At 49.1% G+C, this 21326-nt stretch overlaps 1 protein-coding gene and 1 long non-coding RNA gene across 2 annotated transcripts; one reads left to right on the top strand and one right to left on the bottom strand.

The window, feature by feature from the left end:
- Positions 1–1291: 1291 nt before the first annotated feature.
- Positions 1292–13390, bottom strand: HPD (4-hydroxyphenylpyruvate dioxygenase). Its single transcript, XM_061384749.1, has 14 exons — positions 13311–13390; positions 12939–12965; positions 12342–12404; positions 11902–12006; positions 11112–11154; positions 10837–10919; positions 9392–9481; positions 7779–7882; positions 7079–7156; positions 5686–5848; positions 5484–5555; positions 3969–4091; positions 1728–1844; positions 1292–1652 (listed from the first exon to the last, which is right to left on the bottom strand). Exons 1-14 carry the CDS (start codon positions 13311–13313, stop codon positions 1542–1544), a joined length of 1182 nt encoding a protein of 393 aa, XP_061240733.1. The 5' UTR covers positions 13314–13390; the 3' UTR covers positions 1292–1541.
- LOC133228817 (uncharacterized) lies at positions 12287–20253 on the top strand. Its single transcript, XR_009730372.1, has 3 exons — positions 12287–13050; positions 18678–18826; positions 19701–20253. It is a non-coding gene; the product is annotated as an uncharacterized LOC133228817 (long non-coding RNA).
- Positions 20254–21326: the final 1073 nt, after the last annotated feature.

Here is a 21326-nt window from a genome sequence, read left to right as displayed (position 1 = left end):
CTGCTTATTTAACTTATATGCAGAGTACATCATGAGAAACGCTGGGCTGGGGGAAACACAAGCTGGAATCAAGATTGATGGGAGAAATATCAATAACCTCAGATATGCAGATGACACCACCCTTATGGCAGAAAGTGAAGAGGAACTAAAAAGCCTCTTGATGAAAGTGAAAGTGGAGAGTGAAAAAGTTGGCTTAAAGCTCAACATTCAGAAAACGAAGATCATGGCATCAGGTCCCATCACTTCATGGGAAATAGATGGGGAAACAGTGGAAACAGTGTCAGACTTTATTTTGGGGGGCTCCAAAATCACTGCAGATGGTGACTGCAGCCATGAAATTAAAAGACGCTTATTCCTTGGAAGGAAAGTTATGACCAAGCTAGATAGCATATTCAAAAGCAGAGACATTACTTTGCCAACAAAGGTCTGTCTAGTCAAGGCTATGGTTTTTCCTGTGGTCATGTATGGATGTGAGAGTTGGACTGTGAAGAAGGCTGAGTGCCGAAGAATTGATGCTTTTGAACTGTGGTGTTGGAGAAGACTCTTGAGAGTCCCTTGGACTGCAAAGAGTTCCAACCAGTCCATTCTGAAGGAGATCAGCCCTGGGATTTCTTTGGAGGGAATGATGCTGAAGCTGAAACTCCAGTACTTTGGCCACCTCATGCGAAGAGCTGGCTCGTTGGAAAAGACTCTGATGCTGGGAGGGATTGGGGGCAGGAGGAGAAGGGGACGCCAGAGGATGAGATGGCTGGATGGCATCACTGACTCGATGGACGTGAGTCTGAGTGAACTCCGGGAGTTGGTGATGGACAGGGAGGCCTTGCCTGCTGTGATTCATGGGGTCGCAAAGAGTCGGATAGGGCTGAGCGACTGAACTGACTGACCTTTCTCCTAGGATGCTCTTTCCCCAGATTTTCTCATGGCTGCTTCACAAATATCATCTCCCAGAGAGCCCTTCCCTCGATCGAAATTGGCCCTCCCTCCGACCCTTACCTCTACACAAGCTCATCACTCGCTTCATTTTCTTAATAGCATTTACCACAAAAAGATATTGTCTGTGTTTTCCTTTAGAGTGTAAGTCCTCTTCACCCTTTGGTTCCATAACTCCCCTCCAACCTACTTGGACCTACTTAGCACAGGGTTGCACCAGGCGCCTCCGAAGCTTCCCCAGCCTCTGAGCTTCCCCAGCATCCGTAAAGCGGACGCCTCCTACAGGGCTGCCGCCTTGAGCTCCCCCTGGCGGCCGAAGAACGTCACTGATCCAGCCCGACACAAACGCGTGGACACTGCCTTGGACTCTGCTTTGCTTTATACCCAAGGGCAGGAGAGGTAGAGGCCCCAAAGAGGGGCATGGTAAGTAGTGGGCGGAGCCTTTAGTGTGTGGGGGAGGGGTCCCGGAGTCGGATGGTGGGCGGGGCAAGGAGGGCTCCCTTCAGCTCCAGTGGAGTGGGCGGGTCACAGGGCGAGGGGGCGTGATCCACCGTGCGCCCCGCTCCCGAAGGTGGGCGGGGCCTCGGTGGCTCTTGCTGGACCTGCGGCGCCTACATGCCGGACACAACCCCATTGGGCTCCATGTCGGTGAGGTTGCCTCGCAGGTCCTGCTCCTCCTCGAAGGCCTTGAACAGTGAGTTGAAGTTGCCGGCTCCAAAACCCTGGGGCGGGAGAAAGGAGATGAGCTGCGAGGCCCAGAAAGCCACCCGCCGAGGACAGGCGGTCCTTAGTGATACCTGGTGATTGTGGCGCTGAATGACTTCCAGGAAGAGCGTGGGCCGGTCCTGCATGGGTTTGGTGAAAATCTGCAGGAGGTAGCCTTTCTCGTCGTAGTCCACCAGGATCTTCAGCTCCTAGGTAGGAGGCAGGGGACTAGGTAAGGGGCAGGCTGGCCCGCCCCCCTAGCCTGAAATGGTGGGATTCTTAGAAAGGCCATGGGGGTTTCTGCACCCCCAAAGCCAAGAAAAGACCATTTTCTGCAGCAGTTCCAGACACTTCCAAACAGATCCCCCAATTGTCCTCTTAGCACCTCCCCACTTCAGCCCCTGTATCAGCCACCTAAGGCTGGTGTGGACCACACAAGTACCACCCAAGTACCACCCACACAGCTCTCCAGTGCTTCTGCTTTTGTCTCCTTACCATCCATCTTCCACACAGACAGAGATCTTTTAGAAATCACATCATCTCATTCCCCTGTTTCCATTCTGCAATGGAAACTAGAACTCTCCTATGTGGCTGCTGGGAATGTAAAATGGTACAGCTGCTGTGGAAAACAGTCTTGAGAGTTCTTCCAAGAGTTAATAGTCGAGTTACCATATGACCCAGCAATTTGACTCCTGGGTATCTACCCAAGAGAATTAAAACTTGTCCACACAAAAACTCATACCCAAAGGATCATAGCAACATTATTCCTAAGAGCCAAAAAGTAGAAACAAATATCTATCAGTGGATGAATGGATAAGCAAAATGTGGTCTCTTCATCCAATGGAATATTATTCAGTTTTATAAAAAGGAACACAGTACTGACACAGGTTTCATGGATGAACCTTGAAAACTTTATGTTGAGTGAAAGAAGTCAGTCACAAAAGATTACATATTATATGATTCTATTTATATACATGTTTAGAAGAAAGCAACTCTGCTGCTGCTGCTAAATCGCTTCAGTCGTGTCCGACTCTGTGCGACCCCATAGACGGCAGCCCACCAGGCTCCCCCATCCCTGGGATTCTCCAGGCAAGAACACTGGAGTGGGTTGCCATTTCCTTCTCCAATGCATGGAGGTGAAAAGTGAAAGTGAAGTTGCTCAGTCGTGTCCAACTCTTAGCGACCCCATGGACTGCAGCCTACCAGGCTCCTCCATCCATGGGATTTTCCAGGCAAGAGTACTGGAGTGGGATGCCATTGCCTTCTCTGAAAGCAACTCTATAGAGACAGAAATCAGTGATTGCCTAGGGCTAGGAGTGAGGAGAAGGTAGATGGAGAGATTGGGAGGTGGTGGCTAAGAAGTCTGATGTCTCTTTTGAAAGTGATGAAAATGTTCCAAAATTGATTTTGATGATTGTTGCATAATATAGTGAATAGCCAAAAACCACTGAATTGTGTTTTTTTTTTTTAAATAACATGTTCTGTGACTTATATATCAATAAAGTTGTTAAAAATAAAGCCAAGAAAACCTCCAAAAAAAAAAAAAAAACCCCAAACCCAAACCTCCAGTGGTTTCTGACCACAGAAGAAAAAAATCCAGACTCCTGAATAGCCTACCAGAGGAATTGGCTCCTGCCTCCCTCTGTGACCTGGGCCACTCCTCAAACATTTCCCTTCATACACTCTGGCCCTCTTTCTGTTCTTAGATACTCAGAGCTTGCTGCTGCCTCAGGGCCTTTGCACTTGCTATTTCCTCTGCCAGGACTGCTCTTTCTTTAGACCTTCATGCAGCCAACCGCCTCTCATCATCTCGATCAGGGTTCCCAACCTCTGGGATCTATGCCTGATGATCTGAGATGGAGGTGATATAAGGACAATAGAACAAAGTGCACAATAAATATGATGTGCTTGAATCATTCCCAAATCATCTCCTCCCATCCCTGGTCTGTGGAAAGATCATCTTCCATGAAACTAGTCTCTGATGCCAAAAAGGTTGGGGGCCATTGAATTAGATTTCACTGAAATGTCACCTCCTCAGAGAGGCCTTCCCTGACTGCCTCCTATGTAGTAGCCCCAGGTCACTCTCTGTCATAGCCAGTTTAATCACCAACTTTCTCTCTCTCTCTCTAATGGTGTTTGTATTACTTATTTATTTGTTTGTTGTCTGTCTCCTCACTAGAATGCAAGTTCAGGATGGCAGGGCCCTGGTCTGCTCTCCTTCCTCTCCCCCACATCGCAGAGCCTGATGCCAGGGTTAGACGACATTTGTGAGGTAAGATGGAACTCAGGGCTTGTTCTTCTTGGCTGACCCAGGATCAGGCTTTAAACCTCACCTCTAGGATATCAATATTCTCCTTCACCCGGATCTTGGCCATCTTGAGCTTCTCCCGCAGTTGTTTGTAGTATGTGGATGGAACAGCCAAAAACTCCACGCCTCTCTCTCTCAAGTGGCGAATCTGTCTCAGAGCAGGGTCAAGGTCAGTCCTTTTCTCTCCATGCTCAACACCCCCAGCCAGGTAGAAGTGCTGAGCCAGGGTCCTTTTCCAAGCCCCATCAACTGCTACGATGCAATGTCACCTCATCCCCTTCCACCTCTGGGCCTTGTGGGTCTCATGAGAAGAACTGCAATCACTAACACTTAATGGAACCTCACGATGTGCCTGTCTCGGCTTCCCCAGTGGCTCAGTGACAAGGAATCCGCCTGCAATGCAGGAGACCTGGGTTTGATGCCTAGGTTGGGAAGATCCCCTGGAGGAGGGCACAGCAACCCACTCCAGTATTCTTGCCTGGAGAATCCCGTGGACAGAGGAGCCTCGTGGGCTAAAGCCCATGAGTCACAAAGAGTCAGACACGACTAAAGCGACTGAGCACACACACATGCATGTGCCTGTCTCGAGCACTTTCTATGTACTGTCTCCTTACATTGACGCAGCGATCTTCTGAGACATTTGGATGATTATTCTCCCCACTTCATAGCTGGGAGAACTGAGGCCTTGAAAGATTAAGTATCTATTCTCAACATAGTAGCCAGGGGGGGTTATTAAAATACTAGTCAAATTATGTCACTCCTCTTCTTACCCTACCCTGGTGTCTCAGAGTCAAAGTTCTCACTATCTGCCCTGACTCCTACATTCTGACCTCATTCCTGGCCCCGCTCTCCTTTGTTCATTCTGTTCCAGCTGTTCCTTTTTTCTTTTTAATCTTTATGTCACACCAAATGGCGTGTGGGATCTTAGTTCCTCAACTGGGAATCGAACCCATGGCCCCTGTGCACAGAGTCTTAACCACTGGATCACCAGGGAGTTCCCTCAATAAGCATCTTTTGAGCAAATGAAAAAATGAATGAAATGAAGTTGCCATGGTCATGCAGTGAATTCTTGGTTGCTCTGGGACTGAATGGTACAGGCCAGGCTCCTGTCCACTTGGTCACCCAACCTCCCCAGAGGCTGGGGCCATAGACTCAGGACACTTAATTTGACTGAAAGGACCTACTGGATCCTGTGACTTAATAGATTCATTTTCAAGTTGAGACAACTGAAGCCCAGAGAGGAAGTTGAATCCCTGGAGACACACAGCAAGTCACAGGTAGAACCGGGTCTAGATCCAGGCTTCCTGTTACTCTGGCACTTGCTTCTTCTGTAGCAGAGAGACAGAACTTTCTGGGGGTGGCAGTGTGCCTGCACATGAGTGGCAGGAGCCTGCAAGAGAACCCCGTCAGCTATCTGGGCCAATGAAGGGGACCCAGGACTTCCACTTGCCACCCCCACCCCTGGCCCCTGACTCAGTTTGCAAAGTTTGGCTCTGGAGCTGAATGGGAGGTGAATTAGGACCAGGAATGGGCTTCTCACTGCTGTGATGATGTCTTTGGTCTTGAGAGCAATGTGCTGGACCCCAGCGCCCCCGTTATAGTCCACATATTCCTGCAGAAGGGAAGCAAGGAAACCATTGTCAGTGGCTCCAGCCAAGAGCCTCAGCTGCAAGAGCCCTCATGCCTCTTCCCCGCTTCCCTCTTTCCCAGCCAAGGTCCCCGGGGCAGGAGACAGAACTCACCTGGATCTGGGACTTCTTCTTGCCCGGTGCTGGCTCATTAATGGGCATCTTGATGGATTCCTCATAATTGGCCACCACGACGGACCGCAGAGAGCTGTACTCCGTGTGCACCTGCGTGTCATCCACGGACCAGAAACGGTGGAACTGCAAGTTCTTCAGGTACCTGCGGGGTTGCCGGAAGGGCCCGCCGGCTCTGAGTGCCGGCCTAGGACTGGCCCTCTGCCCCCACTCCACCTTCCAGAATTTGCTCCCTGAGCAGGCATCAAAAAGGGAACTGCCTTTCACATCAGACACATCATGAATTTTAGGACAGTGTTCCTTTGGGTGGAAGTAAAGCATCTGGTAACAAGACCTGTATACATGATGACACACCAACAGATGCAGAACCTTTTTTTTTTTTTAAAGTATCATTTATTTTATTTAAAAAATAATTTTTATTTTTTAAAAGAAATGATTTTTATTTTTAAAAAATGATTTTTTAATAATTTTTATTTTAAAAAATAATTCTTATTTTTTAGGCTACTTTGTGCACGTGTGGGATCTTAGTTCTCTGCGTGCGTGTGTGTGTGTTCAGTTGCTTCAGTCGTGTCTGACTCTTTGTGACCCCATGGACTGTAGCCTGCCAGGCTCCTCTGTCCATGGGATTTCCCAGGCAAGAATACTGGAGTGAGTTGCCATGCCCTCCTTCAGGGGGTCTTCCTGACCCAGGGATCAAGCTCCCATCTCCTGTAGCTCCTGCCTTACAGGTGGATTCTTTACTGCTGAGCCACTGGGGAAGCCCCTTAGTTTCCCATCTGTCAAACCCGTGCCCACTTGTGCAGTGGAAGCGTGGAATCTTAAGCACTGAACCGCCAGGGAAGTCCCTGGAGGTGCTTTTGAGAAGGGCTATTTGCTTCTGACTTGCACCCACGAGCTCTTTGACGAGCTTTTGAGTAGTGGTAGCCTTCCTCCACTGACTTATTGGAAAAGACGCTGATGCTGGGAAAGATTGAAGGCAGATGGAGAAGAGGGCAACAAAGGATGAGATGTTTGGATGGCATCACGGATTCATTGGACATGAAATAGTGCAAGCTTCGGGGGATGGTGAGGGACAGAGAAGCCTGGTGTGGTGCGAAGAGTGGACACGACTTGGTGACTGAGCAACAACAACAAAACCTTCCTTCAAGCCTCCCTGAACTATGACACCCCCAGTGCTGATTCTCCAAGGTTTCCTGGAGGGCCTTGGTTGGTCAATTTGGGCCTTAAATCATCAGATCTCCATGGTGACAATTTTACAGAGAACAGATGAACTGGTGACCTCAGGCTAACCTCCCCTGCCTTGTGCTCTATTTCCTGATAAGACTGGGGAGCGGTCCTGTCACAGGTGTGGGAAGGGCTTGGGCCAGGAACTCACCATTCAGAGGCAGACACCATCTCTTGATCAGGCTGGTTTCCCACAATGTGATCGATTATCTCGAGACTGCAGCTGGGCCTGGAGAGGGAAACAGTGGGTGAGGAGAAGGCTACTCCCTAAATCTCCTTCTCCCTACCCCTCAATAACAATAACTGCTCACTATTCCATAGCACTTACTATAGACACTTTATTTGCCTTCACTCACATACTATTACTAGCCCCATTTTACAGATAAAGAGACTGAGGCTTAGAAAAATAACTTGGGACTCCTGGTGGTCCAGTGGTTAATAATTTGCCTGCCAACGAAAGGGATGCAGATTCGATCCCTGTTGGGAAACTAGGATCCCACATGCAGCCGGGCAGCTAAGCCTGTGTGCCACAACTACTGAGCCTGCGTGATCTGGAGCCTGCGAGCCACAACTAGAGAAGCCCACTTGCTGCAGTGAAGACCCAGCACAGCCAAACAAAGGAAAAAGAAAAGTAATTTGCCAAGGTTAAATAGCTAGGAAGTAACAGAGCTGAGATTTGAACCAAGGCAGTTGTGTTCCAGAGCCTATGCTCTTCACCTCTATGCTGCCTCTTCAAGCCAATCCTGGGGGACCCTCAGGGGCTCCCCCAGCAGGTCCCGAGATGCTCTGCCTGCCCTGCATGGATGAAAGGGCCTTGCTTTCCACCCTCCCCTGTTCCAAGGGGCACTCACAGCTTGGAAAGTTGGGGGTCCATGAATGGTGGTACCTCGAATCCAGGCAGGAACCAGCCAGTATAGTTCATCTTCTCCACCAGGGTGTGTGTCGTGTCCCCATACTGTGGGTGGCAAACAGCCTGAGGTCCCATCCCGGCTGAACCCAGGCCACACTGCATGGGGCCAACACAGCCCTGGGTTCCAGCCCAGATCTGGTCCTAACTCCAAGTGTGATCTTGGGCAAGTCACTTCCCCTTTCCGAAATGAACTGCAATTTGACATTTGGGAATTTGACAGTCTCCCCATAGGACCAGAAGCTCTGTGGGGGTTGTGATGACGTCTTGCTCATGATACCATCCTAGCTCATCATAGGTGCTCGATACAAATATGTTGTCTGCATGAAGAATGATGAGGGCATTGGATCTAATTATATGGAAGGATCCTTTCAATCACTCTAACAATCTTTGCATGTATGTGTCCTGTGTCGCTTTAGTCGTGTCCGACTCTTCACGACCCTATGGACTGTAGCCTCCCAGGCTCTTCTGTCCACGGGATTCTCCAGGCAAGAATACTGGAGTGGGTTGCCATGCCGTCTTCCAGGGGATCTTCCCCACCCAGGGATCAAACCTACATCTCTTACATCTCCTGCATTGGCAGGCAGATTCTTTACCACTAGCACCACCTGGGAAGACCCTAAGAATCCTTGAAAGTGAAAGTGAAGTCGCTGAGTCATATTTGACTCTTAGCAACCCCATGGACCGAAGCCTACCAGGCTCCTCCGCCCATGGGATTTTCTAGGCAGGAGTACTGGAGTGGGGTGCTACTGCCTTCTCCAAGTTGTAGTAAATCTTGAGGAGGGGGACTTCCCTGGTGGTCCAGTGATTAAGACTTCACCTTCCAATGCAGGTGGTGTGGGTTGGATCCCTGGTTGGGGAGCTAAGATCCCCTATACCTTGCAGCCAAAAGCCAAAATATAAAACAGAAGCGATATTGTAACAAATTCGATAAAGACTTTAAAAATGTTCCACATCAAAAAAAAAATTTTTTTTTTAACATAAATCATGAGGAGGAAGGACCTATGATGGTCTCAGGTGCTAAACAGGCTTTGTTGGGTTATCTACGATATGCCAGTGCTGTTGTTCTAAGTACTATGTATGAATCATCTCATTTGATCCTTAAAATGACCGGAGGGAGGGATCACAGCTAAAGGAACAGGCCCAGAACTGTTAAGTAGTGTTTGGCAGGTCACACAGGTGGTCCTTGCTCATTTAAATGGACTTGCAGAGAGGTGAAGTGATTTGTCTAAAGTCACACAGCTTGAGTGGGGAGGGGCTTCCATCCCATCTCCTTCCCCAGACCCACCCATCTCCTTCCTTCGGAGCCCCTGCCTGCCGCTTGCAGTCCCATGCTCTCACCTCGACTGGGGAGGAAGGGAAGCCCAGAGATGGGTGACTGGGAGCCCCCCTCAGCCTCTGCACACCAGCCAAGAATACAGGCGATCGGGGTCGAGGGAGAATGTTTGTGCTTTGAGGCACAAGGATGGGATGGTATAATGGAGTCAGGGGTTGGGAAAGAAGGGTCCTGGCATCTCTGTGGGTGTAGGCAAGGTGGAGGCTCCAAAGTTAACTCACCGTCTGTAGCACAGCAAACTTCACCTTCCCAAGCTTATCTTGCTCTACCCAAGGCTCCCGCACAATCTTGGCGCCTCGTTCCCGGGCTTTCTGCAGAGGAGACGGGGTGGGGAGGCGGTCCGTGCTGGATCCTCAGGGAGCCCTTTGGCTGTCCCTGCTGGATCCTCTCTGTGTGGTCCTGCCACAGCCTCTTCCAGTGTTTCCAGCCCCAGGCAGGAACTCCAACCAACTTTAACTGTTGCCCTTGACACTCATGCCTCATGCCCATTTGGCAGATTGGAAAACTGAGGCCCGGGGCTGTGGGGGACAAACCAGGTGAGGGTGGGGGTCTGTCCTGCCTGTCCTGTGCTCACTCACTCTGTGGCCCTGCCCCCGCTCTAGGCTTCAGTTTCTTCATTAGTGAAAAAGGGTGGTTGGATAAGTCGAATACCAGCTGGCATTTATTTATTTATTTTTAAAAACATTTATTTATTTGGCTGCATTGGGTCATAGTTGCAACATACAGGATCTTCTTTGTAATAGGCGGGCTCTGGAGCATGTAGGTTGCCCCATGACATGTGGAATCTGAGTTCCTAGACCGGGGATTGAACCCACGTCTGCTGCATTAGAAGGCAGATTCTTAACCCCTGGACCACCAGGGAAGTCCCCATGCTGGCACTTATTGAGCACCTACTATGTGTCAGACCCTCTGCCAGTTGCCTTACATGCATGATTCGTGTATTTATTTAGCAAAACCTCATTACTGGATGTCTATGCTTATCACATGTCAGGCATTGTTGTAAGTATTAACCTCTTAAATCCTCATTACGTGAAAGGCACTATTATTGTCTCTTTTATGAATGGAGTCATTCACTTAAAGATGAGGACATTGAAACACAAAGAAAGTAAGTCATTCACCTAAAGTCACACAGCAATTAAGATTCAGACGCAGTAGTCTGCCCCTGGAATCTACACTTTAAACCTCTAAACTGCCTCTTTTAAAAAAAGAATTAATTACTTTATTTGACTTCACTGGGTCTTACTTGTGGCATGTGGGAGCTAGTTCCTTGACCAGGGATCAAACCCAGGCCCCCTGCATTGGGAGCTTGGAATCTTAGCCACTGGAACACCAGGGAAGTCCCTAAACTGTCTCTTGAATACTTGCTTGGTACAGAATCATGCCTATGAAATGATAATTATGATCTCGTTTCCTCTTTGTAACAACTCAGTGAGATAGGTGGTTATTCCCATTTTACAGATGCAGAAACTGAGGCCTGGAGAGAGATTGCTTGGCTACCAAGGGGCAGATGTCACTGGAACTCAGGTATGTGTCAACCAGCGTCTGGGCACATCACTCCAGCGTGGCAGTGCCCTCCAGCCCTGACCGATGGGAGGTCCCTCTGGCAGACAGAGGGCAGGCTGAGGCTCCCTGCTTTGTCTCCACGCCAGCCCATGTGCGGTCTCACCTGCACAATGTAGTCACAGTCCTCCACCTCGAACGCAATGTCCTTCACTCCATCGCCGTGTTTCACCAGGTGATCGCCCATCTCTGTGGTCAGCAGGGGAGGCAGGTGATGCTGGAATCACAGCCCCTCCCCCATACTCTCAGCCTTCTGAGCTCCATCTCCTTCTGGGCTCAGGCCCCCTCCCTCAACCCTAACCCACCTCTGTGTCCCTGACCCCTACCCACAATACCATGTCTCCACTCCTTGGCACCTTGAACCCTCCAAGGCCCCCTCACCTTTGTTCCAGGGGTTGAGGGCAGAGGAGAAGACGAACACGATCTAAGATGTAGAGAAGAGGGATGTTGCTGGTGGGTCAGGTGAACTTGTGGAGGTACACCCCCAGCCCCTCTCCCTGCCCACCAGCAAGATACCCCTGGTGGGGCATTAGGACCACCTCCTCTCTGCCAGGCAGAACTACTCTTTTTTTTTTTTTTGGCTATGCCGTGTGGCATATGGGATCTTAGTACCTTGACCAGGCTTCCAACCCATGCCCTCTGCAGTGGAAACACAGAATCTTAACCACTGGACTGCCAGGGAATTCCCAAGGACTCTTGATCCTGGGTTCCTGCCCCTTCTCTGCCTTAGTTTCCCCTCTGGTCCTGAGGGATGGGGGCTTCCCCCATGCCAGAGCTGCCTGGAGTCCCAGGATGAGCTGGTGGTCAGGCCTGCCTATGGGGAGAGCTCCAGGGACCTACAGACCAGGGCACAGCTCAGAGTTAAAGCTCTGATGCTGGAGGCCTTTGCCCACTTTTCCCGAACATCCATGAGACCAGCATTGGGCCAGGCTGAGAAGGAGACCAAACCAAAAAGGTCCCTGTTGCGCGTTGTACAAAGGTGCCCATGGGGGCTGACCTCAGCACAGGCTCCGCTAACCACACCAGGCAGCCTGGAACAGCACCCAGCCACCTGGAGGAAGGGCCTCATGGTCTGCTGCACCCAGAGGTGCCAGAGCCACCAGGGAGCCCAGAGACCAGCAGGGGAGAGACGGGCCTCCTGGAGGAGTGGGGGCCCGGTGCAGAGACTCACCTGCCCTTGCTTGACCACATGGCTCACCACTTCCCGGGAACCGGTCTCCAGGCCCTTGTAGGCTAGGGGCTCAAAGCCCAGCTTACTGCAGTAATATGACGCAGCCTGAATCACAGAGTTGCAGGCAGGCCTGTGAGGGGTGAGGCGCTGGCCCACACCCCCACAGCATGTCTGCCCCATTGCCCCAGGTACTGTTCCTCCTGGGAAAAAAGCCTGGCTCCCTGGCCCATGCTGATCTCCCTTAAGGTCCCCGCTGGGATCTGCAGCCTGGATTGTGTAATTAGGATCCAAAGAGTGACTGTCCTTCCAGGACACTCCCGACACTGGCCAGGATCCTCCCTCCCAGCAGCCAATCACAGACCTGGCCAGAGGCCTGCCCTGTCCTAGAGGCCTCCTTGCCTGCCCTCTGCCCAATCCCAACACCTCGCCCCGGCTTCTACCTGCTTGGCATTGCCAACCCAGAAGGTCACAGAGTGAAAGTGGAGGAATCGGCCTCTTTCAGGCTGCAGAAGGAGAGAAGGGGTGAGACTGAGTCCCTAGAAGTGGGTCTAGAAAAGTGTCAGTGGAGAGGAGTCCCCTAGCCCTCTCCCTTGTGCCACCCTCAATCCCAGAAGTGAGGACAAGTCACCTCACCCCACCCCTCTGCCCTGAAGCCTTGCCAAGCCTCGAAAGAGGGTTCTCATGTAGAAACTGAATTCCTGTGGGTTTAGGATTGGTAAACCCCACCCACTGAGGAGGTCTGCCCAGGTTTCACAGTGTGAACAGCCTTATGTTACAGGAGCAAGGATTTAAATTAGACCTTAGAAAGAACTTCCAGACACGATTAAGCAATTGGCAGGAATTTAAAAAGAGGTAAAAATTTTTCTTAGGAAGGCAAGGTTGAAGTGAGTCCAGTCGCAATGAGGTCAGGGGAGTGCAGAGATGAACCTGAGCCTGTATCCAGAATGTCACGTACCCACTGAAGCTCTTCCTCTTCTGCCCTTTGCTGACATCCCAGGCTCCCAGGGCCCTGACCCCACATTTCCCCTCCTGCTTACCTTCTCTCCTTTGTCGCTGTAAGTCGTCTAGGAAGAAAGAAAAGAACAGTAAGACACAGACACTCGGACACAATGTGCTTATGGAAATCTCACCACAGATCCCTACCATCAGGTAAGGCCGCCATGGGTCCAGGCAGGCTCTTTTTTTTTTTTTTAAGCTTAGGCTTTTTTTTCTTTTCTTTCTTTTTTTTTCTTTCTTTTCTTTCTTAATTCATGTATTTTTAATCGAAGGATAATTACAATCTTGTGTTGGTTTCTGCTATACATCGCCATGGATCAGGCATATGTCCCCTCCCTCTTGAGCTTTTCTCCCACCTCTCACCTCCCACCCCATCCCACCCCTCTAGGTTGTCACCCCAGGCAGGCTCTTACCATGATTGATCGTGGTCACACTTCCTGCTGAGAAGACTGGGACTAGAGGCCAGCGGAGTGCTGGACAGAAATATTTAACATGTACCTGGCCCCGCCCCCGGCCTCCTGGCCTTCCTGGGGGTGGGAGCTGATCCTGGAGGCTCCTGTGCCTGGAGACCTCTAATCCAGCCACAGCCTCATTGGACAGGGTGACGCTGTGAGGCCTGGAAAGGGGGACTGACATGCCCAAGGCCACTAGCCAGTGGGGCACAGAGGCAGGCACAGACGCCAGGGGCACGACGTTCTTTCCAGGACCCTGTGCTGGGATTTCGATCTTTGCCCTCCAGAATTCAAAGCCCAGAAGCCAAGGCCAGCTTGCATGCAGAGGTGACTCCAGAATTCATAATTAAGGGGAATTTGAGCTATTTCAAATCCTGAAAGATGATGCTGTGAAAGTGTTGCACTCAATATGCCAGCAAATTTGGAAAACTCAGCAGTGGCTACAGGACTGGAAAAGGTCCGTTTTCATTCCAATCCCAAAGAAAGGCAATGCCAAAGAATGCTCAAACTACCACACAATTGCACTCATCTCACATGCTAGTAAAGTAATGCTCAAAATTCTCCAAGCCAGGCTTCAGCAATAAGTGAACCATGAACTTCCTGATGTTCAAGCTGGATTTAGAAAAGGCAGAGGAACCAGAGATCAAATTGCCAACATCCACTGGATCATGGAAAAAGCAAGAGAGTTCCAGAAAAACATCTATTTCTGCTTTATTGACTATGCCAAAGCCTTTGACTGTGTGGATCACAATAAACTGTGGAAAATTCTGAAAGAGATGGGAATACCAGACCACCTGACCTGCCTCTTGAGAAACCTGTATGCAGGCCAGGAAGCAACAGTTAGAACTGGACATGGAACAACAGACTGGTTCCAAATAGGAAAAGGAGTACGTCAAGGCTGTATATTGTCACCCTGATTGTTTAACTTATATGCAGAGTACATCATGAGAAACGCTGGGCTGGAAGAAGCACAAGCTGGAATCAAGATTGATGGGAGAAATATCAATAACCTCAGATATGCAGATGACACCACCCTTATGGCAGAAAGTGAAGAGGAACTAAAAAGCCTCTTGATGAAAATGAAAGTGGAGAGTGAAAAAGTTGGCTTAAAGCTCAACATTCAGAAAACTAAGATCATGGCATCCGGTGCCATCACTTCATGGGAAATAGATGGGGAAACAGTGGAAACAGTGTCAGACTTTATTTTTTTGGGCTCCAAAATCACTGCAGATGGTGACTGCAGCCATGAAATTAAAAGACGCTTATTCCTTGGAAGGAAAGTTATGACCAAGCTAGATAGCATATTCAAAAGCAGAGAGATTTCTTTGCCAACAAAGGTCCGTCTAGTCAAGGCTATGGTTTTTCCTGTGGTCATGTATGGATGTGAGAGTTGGACTGTGAAGAAGGCTGAGTGCCGAAGAATTGATGCTTTTGAACTGTGGTGTTGGAGAAGACTCTTGAGAGTGCCTTGGACTGCAAGGAGATCCAATCAGTCCGTGCTAAAGGAGATCAGTCCTGGGTGTTCTTTGGAAGGACTGATGTTGAAGCTGAAACTCCAATACTTTGGCCACCTCATGTGAAGAGTTGACTCATTGGAAAAGACCCTGATGCTGGGAGGGATTGGGGGCAGGAGGAGAAGGGTACGACAGAGGATGAGATGGCTGACTTGATGGACATGAGTTTGGGTAAACTCCGGGAGTTGGTGATGGATAGGGAGGCCTGGCATGCTGAGATTCATGGGGTCCCAAAGAGTCGGACACGACTGAGCAACTGCACTGAACTGATGTTGCCCCAGCCTGTTTTTTGTTTTTTTTTTTAATGAAAGCCCATTAATTATTTATTAATGTTTATTTATTTATTGGCTGCATTAGGTCTTCATTGCTGCATGGGCTTTTCTCTAGTTGTGGCAAGCAGGGGCTACTCTTGGTTGTGGTGCTTGGCTTCTCTCTCCTTTTTTTTAACTTACTTGATTTATGTATTTATTCATTTTTGGTCGCACTGGGTCTTTGTTGCTGCACGTGGGCTTTCTCTAGTTGTGGTGCGCGGGCTTCCCACTGCGGCGGCTTCTCCTGTTGCCGAGCACAGGCTCTAGGCACACGGGCTTCAGTAGTTGTAGCACTGGGGCTCCGTAGCTGCGGCTCATGGGCTTTCATTGCTCTTCGGCATGTGGAATCTTTCTGCACCAGCGATTGAACCTGTGTCCCTTACACTGGACCACCAGGGCAGTCCCAGCCTGGGTACTGGGGAAGAGGTTGTGGCCCCACCCCTGGCCCAGAGTGGGTGGGATGTGGGAGCTATCGCCCTGGGAGGAGGAAGGCCTGGATTCTTCCCCAGAATCCCCCCACACCTGAATCTTCAAGGCTCAGTTTCCTGGAACATGGTGTGGTGACTGCTGGCCAGCTGTGGCATTTACCTGAGGGCTCCAGGACAGCTCCCCCACCCTCGTCTAACTCCACCTCGGTCCCCAGAAACCCCATTGCTGAGCTGTCTTCCTAGGGAACTGATTTCATCAACTATCCTCATTGCCTGAAAAAACATTCTTTCCAGTCCCTGATGCTGGCAGTCTCAGCCTGTGACTATACCCCTCACCCCCTGTCTTGCATTTTGGATTTCCAAACGTCCTGCATTAGCCTTTGTTGTTGTCTTTTGAAAGTAATGTTTATTTTACCCCAGTGGCAAATCATTCATAGTTTTTTCCAATGTATTTAAACCAAAAAAAAAGTTCACTAATTTCTCCCACTCCCTGCCCCATCCCCCACCCCGCCCCTGACAGTCACAGGCCAGGTCTCTGTGTCTGTGAACCTGGTGTCTGATGTGTTTTGCTTTCTTTGTTTGTTTTTCTTTGTTTTTTTTTTTTTTTTTTAACACATTCTTGACCAGAGGCATATTAATACATCTTTTGTCATCTGAACATTATTGACCGGAGACCTAGCAGTATCACTTACATAGCAAATCACCAGTCACAGGTGTTAGTTTCTGCAAAAATTCTACTATCAATAATGAGTTAAGATACTGCATATAAGAGAGATCATAGGAGGTCTACCCTGTTGGTCCATTGGTTAAGACCCATGCTTCCACTGTAGGGGGTGCAGGTTCAATCCCTAGTGGGGGAACTAAGATCCATATGCCAAAAAAAAAAAAAAAGGAAATTTCAAGAGAAGGGAGGATAAGCACACTAGTCAGGTAAAGAAAACTTAGGTGTGAAATCCAGAACATTCACACCCAGGTTTTCTTTACCTTTTCACATTCACCATATGAGTATTCCACTGGCTTTAACGCTAATCCTAATTATAACACTGGATGTAGCCCTACCTCCGCCCTATGGCTCTCTTTGTCCTAAAGTTAATAAATACCCTAAGCCAACACCAATAACCCTATTAAAAAAAAAAAAATCACTGGGGACGCCCTAGTGGTTCAGTGGTTAGGACTGTGTGCTTTCACTGCTGAGGATCCAATCCCTGGTTAGAGAGCTAAGGTATTGCAAGCTTCATGGTACGGCCAAAAAAAAAAAGAGAGAGAGAGAAAGAGCAATCATATACTGTTTGTCTTTCTCTGACTTATTTCATTTGGAATAATGCTCTTGCAACCCATGCCTGTTGTTGCAAATGGCAAAATTTTTATTCCCTTTTACGGCTCATTGTTTTAAAAATATTTTGAAGATTTATTTATTTATTTTGGGGGGCTGTGATGGGTCTCCATTGCTGCACGTGGGCTTTCTCTAGTTGCAGTGAGCAGAAGCTACTCTCTAATTGTAGTGCGTGGACTTCTCATTGAGGAGGCTTCTCTTGCTTTGGAGGACGGGCTCTAGGGCCCTCAGGCGTCAGGAGCTGCGGCTTCCAGGCTCTAGAGCACAGACTCAGCAGTTGTGGTGCACGGGCTTAGTTGTTTCCCAGCACGTGGGAACTTCTCAGACCAGGGATTGAACCAGTGTCCCTTGCATTGCAAGGCAGATTCCTAACCACTGGACCACCAGGGAAGCCCTATAATTTTTTTTTTTTTTTTGGCTAGTGAGTTGTGAGGTCTTCCTGTATGTTCGATATTAGCCCTTTATCAAATATGTGATTTGCAAATATTTCCTCCCACTCAATAGGTTGCCTTTTCATTTTGTTGATGGTTTCCTTTGCTGTACAGAAGTGTTTTAGTTTGATGTGGTCCTATTTGTTTATTTTTGCTTTTGCTTTTGGTGTCAGATGCCTTAAATTTTTTTTGTTGTTTGTTTCTTCTTCTATTTTTTTTTTGGCTTGCAGGATCTTAGTTTCCTGACCAGGGACTGAACCCAGGCCCCAGCAATGAAAGCACTAAGTCCTAACCACTGGACCACCAGGGAATTCCCTGCCTTTTTTCTTTTCTTTTTTTAATACTGAAAAACAGATAATCCTGGTAGGTTATAACCTTGAGGATCATTCAGTCCAACATTCAATCCAATGTTCCCATTTCTCAGATAAGAAAAATGAACTAACAGCAAGAAGGTGCCTGACATTACTCCCCTCATTCTTTCCTGCCCCCCTCCTCCCTCCTTGCCTCTCTTGTCTTCCCCTCCCAACCAGAGAGCAAAGAGAGGCTTGTACCGGGGAGGAGCACCCCTTCCCACCTTCCTCAGCAAGACCTGCTAGGTCCTCCTGGTCCACTCTCAAATTTCCACCTCCTCCAGGAAGCCCTCTCAGAACTAGGTCAGAGGTTCAGCTGCTTAGCTGCCATGGGTCAGCCTTAGTCAGCAAACCCCTGGGAGGTGGGACCTGGGACAATCAGAGAACTTTCCTAAGCCAGTCAGAATAGAACTGGAATGTGAACCAGATTATTCTAAGTCCAGAGCCTACACTTTTTATTTTTGGCTGCACCACTGCATGGCATGTAGTTCCCCAACCAAGAATCGAACTGGAGAACCCTTGTAGTGGGAGTGCAGAATCTTAACCTCTGGACTGCCAGGGAAGTCCCCAGAACCCCATCGCCGTAGGCATCACCTTCTAGGCAAGTGGGAGATATTGATCCCCCCCCACCAGACAGATGGGAAGACTGAGGCTCGGAGAGTGAATATATGCCCCTAGGGTTGTAGAGCTGTAAGAACAGAGATCCTAGCTCCGGCCTATTTGCTTCCCACCAGTCCAGACATCTTTTCCCTCTTCTCTGCTTCCTGGGCAAATATGAAGGTAGGCAAGGTGGCCCCACCTCCTTATTCTGCCCCCACTGGGCCAGTCTGCCTCTGGGTCCACCTTGGTGCCCTGAGTCTAGGTTTCCATCTGAAAACAGGAGTGGGTGGAGCCCAGAGTGGCACTCATGGGCCAGGAGTTTCCACGTGGGAGAATGTCTCAGTGCACCCTCCCATCCCAGGTGCAGAAGAACATTGTGAAGTTGGCCCTTGCTTGCGGCGGCCAACTCAAATCCTTTCTCCTGGAACCTGACCTGCCCTGTGCCCTCGGCACAAAGTTAATGTTTGCTGAATCGAGGAAACACGTCAGCAGCAGCCTCGGGTGCCAAAGGTAAGTGACCAGCTCTGCTGACCAGGGCTGGTATCTTCGTCCCTCCTACACCCTGGACTTTGCTTCCATAAACACTGTGGGGTCTCGGTCACGTGTTGGAAGCACCCCTACATGCCTCTCCCATCTGTGGGAGAGGTGGGGGAGGGGAACCTACAGGACCCAGTCTTTGGAGCCCCCCGGGCCCCCTTCCTGGGGCTCCATCTCAGGCTGGGCCCAGTTGGAGAAGATTAGCGGTGGATGGGTACTTCTGCCTTGGCTCTTTGTTCCTGAGTGGCCAGTCCATGCCCATCCTGTGCTAGGAGCTAGGTGCCAGATGGCTTGCTCAAGGAGCCCACAACCTAGATGTCCTCATGTGACTCACCCTCCACTGTGCCCTGGTGTGTAGACGACAGGGAACCCGCAGGCTTGAGGCTGATTTTCTTTCTTTCATTTTGTAAAAAATAATTTTTAAAATTTATTTTTGGCTCTGCTGGTTCTCCACTGCCGTGCAGGCTTTGCTCTAGTTTTGGGGAGCCGGGGGCCCACTTTCTAGTTGTGGTGCCAGGGCTTCTCACTGCGGTAGCTTCCCTTGTTGCAGAGCACTGGCTCTAGGGTGCTTGGGCTTCAGTAGTTGTGGGATGTGGGCTCTAGAGCACAGGCTCAGTAGTTGTGCAAGAGCTTTAGTTGCTCCACAGCCTGTGGGATCTTCCTGGCCTAAGGATCGAACCTGTGTCTCCTGCACTGGCAGGCAGATTCTTTACCACTGAGCCATGAGGGAAGCCCCTGATTTGATATATTTTTTTTTCTTTTAACATAGTTGAGCCAGCCATTATCCTGAAGATTTGATAATCATCTATTTAGAATCTTGGCCTTTTTTTTTTTTTTTTCTTTTTAGGATGCACTAGGAGGCCGGTGGAATATTAGTTCCCAGATCACCTGACCTCCCTCTTGAGAAATCTGTATGCAGGTCAGGAAGCAACAGTTAGATCTGGACATGAAACAACAGACTGGTCCCAAATAGGAAAAGGAGTACGTCAAGGCTGTATATTGTCGCCCTGCTTATTTAACTTATATGCAGAGTACATCATGAGAAACGCTGGACTGGAAGAAACACAAGTTGGAATCAAGATTGATGGGAGAAATATCAATAACCTCAGATATGCAGATGACACCACCCTTATGGCAGAAAGTGAAGAGGAACTAAAAAGCCTCTTGATGAAAGTGAAAGAGGAGAGTGAAAAAGTTGGCTTAAAGCTCAACATTCAGAAAATGAAGATCATGGCATCCGGTCCCATCACTTCATGGCAAATAGATGGGGAAACAGTGGAAACAGTGTCAGACTTTATTTTGGGGGGCTCTAAAATCACTGCAGATGGTGACTGCAGCCATGAAATTAAAAGACACTTACTCCTTGGAAGGAAAGTTATGACCAAGCTAGATAGCATATTCAAAAGCAGACATTACTTTGCCGACAAAGGTCTGTCTAGTCAAGGCTATGGTTTTTCCTGTGGTCATATATGGATGTGAGAGTTGAACTGTGAAGAAGGCTGAGTGCCGAAGAATTGATGCTTTTGAACTGTGGTGCTGGAGAAGACTCTTGAGAGTCCCTTGGACTGCAAGGAGATCCAACCAGTCCATTCTGAAGGAGATCAGCCCTGGGATTTCTTTGGAAGGAATGATGCTAAAGCTGAAATTCCAGTACTTTGGCCACCTCATGCGAAGAGTTGACTCATTGGAAAAGACTCTGATGCTGGGAGGGATTGGGGGCAGGAGGAGAAGGGGACGACAGAGGAGGAGATGGCTGGATGGCATCACTGACTCGATGGACGTGAGTCTGAGTGAACTCCGGGAGTTGGTGATGGACAGGGAGGCCTGGCGTGCTGCGATTCATGGGGTCTCAAAGAGTCGGACACGACTGAGCGACTGATCTGATCTGATATAATTAAAGCTGATATAAAGTGTTATATGATTGTAATTTCATAAATAGGAGAGGGATGGTCACAGTTAGGGAGAGCTGCAAGGAAAAAAACCATCACTGGGACACAACTTTCTTGCATTTCACCATATGGGCAGCTTGGAATTTGAGTTCTTTGAGTATCAAAAACAGAACAGTTCATACTATGAGTCCTTGCCTATTGGCTCCTTCTGGGAAAAAAAAAAAAAAAAGACGATGTGGAACTTCTCTGGTGATCCAGTGGCTAAGACTCGGAGCACTCAATGCAGGGCGCCTGGGTTTGATTTCTGGTCAGGAAGCTAGATCACACGTGGTGCAAATAAGACCCAGTGCATCGAAATAAATAAATATATATTTTTAATGGACACAATGTGAAAAAGAGGCAGTCTCTAAATGAAGATGCCCTTTTGAGGTTTGGAAACACAGTCTTTGGTTGCTAATGAGCTCCTGTGAAATCATGTACCTTATCTTTAGACATAACGTGCCATGACTTGCATATCTTTGGGCGAGTCGGCTTGTATTCTAAGACCAACGTGACAAAAGGGTGTGGGAAAGCCTTGGCTGTCT

This window comes from Bos javanicus, chromosome 17 (genome assembly GCF_032452875.1).
Source record: "Bos javanicus breed banteng chromosome 17, ARS-OSU_banteng_1.0, whole genome shotgun sequence".
In the NCBI taxonomy this organism is placed as follows: Eukaryota; Metazoa; Chordata; class Mammalia; order Artiodactyla; family Bovidae; genus Bos; species Bos javanicus.
This window is presented reverse-complemented; position numbering and strand designations above follow the sequence as displayed.

Excerpts from the sequence above, each read along its gene's own strand:
- HPD (XM_061384749.1), bottom strand. Across the intron at positions 12,007-12,341 it reads GGGTTGGCAATGCCAAGCAG|GCTGCGTCATATTACTGCAG; the intron begins GTAGAAGCCGGG and ends TCTGTGATTCAG. Across the intron at positions 11,155-11,901 it reads ATGTGGTCAAGCAAGGGCAG|ATCGTGTTCGTCTTCTCCTC; the intron begins GTGAGTCTCTGC and ends TCTACATCTTAG.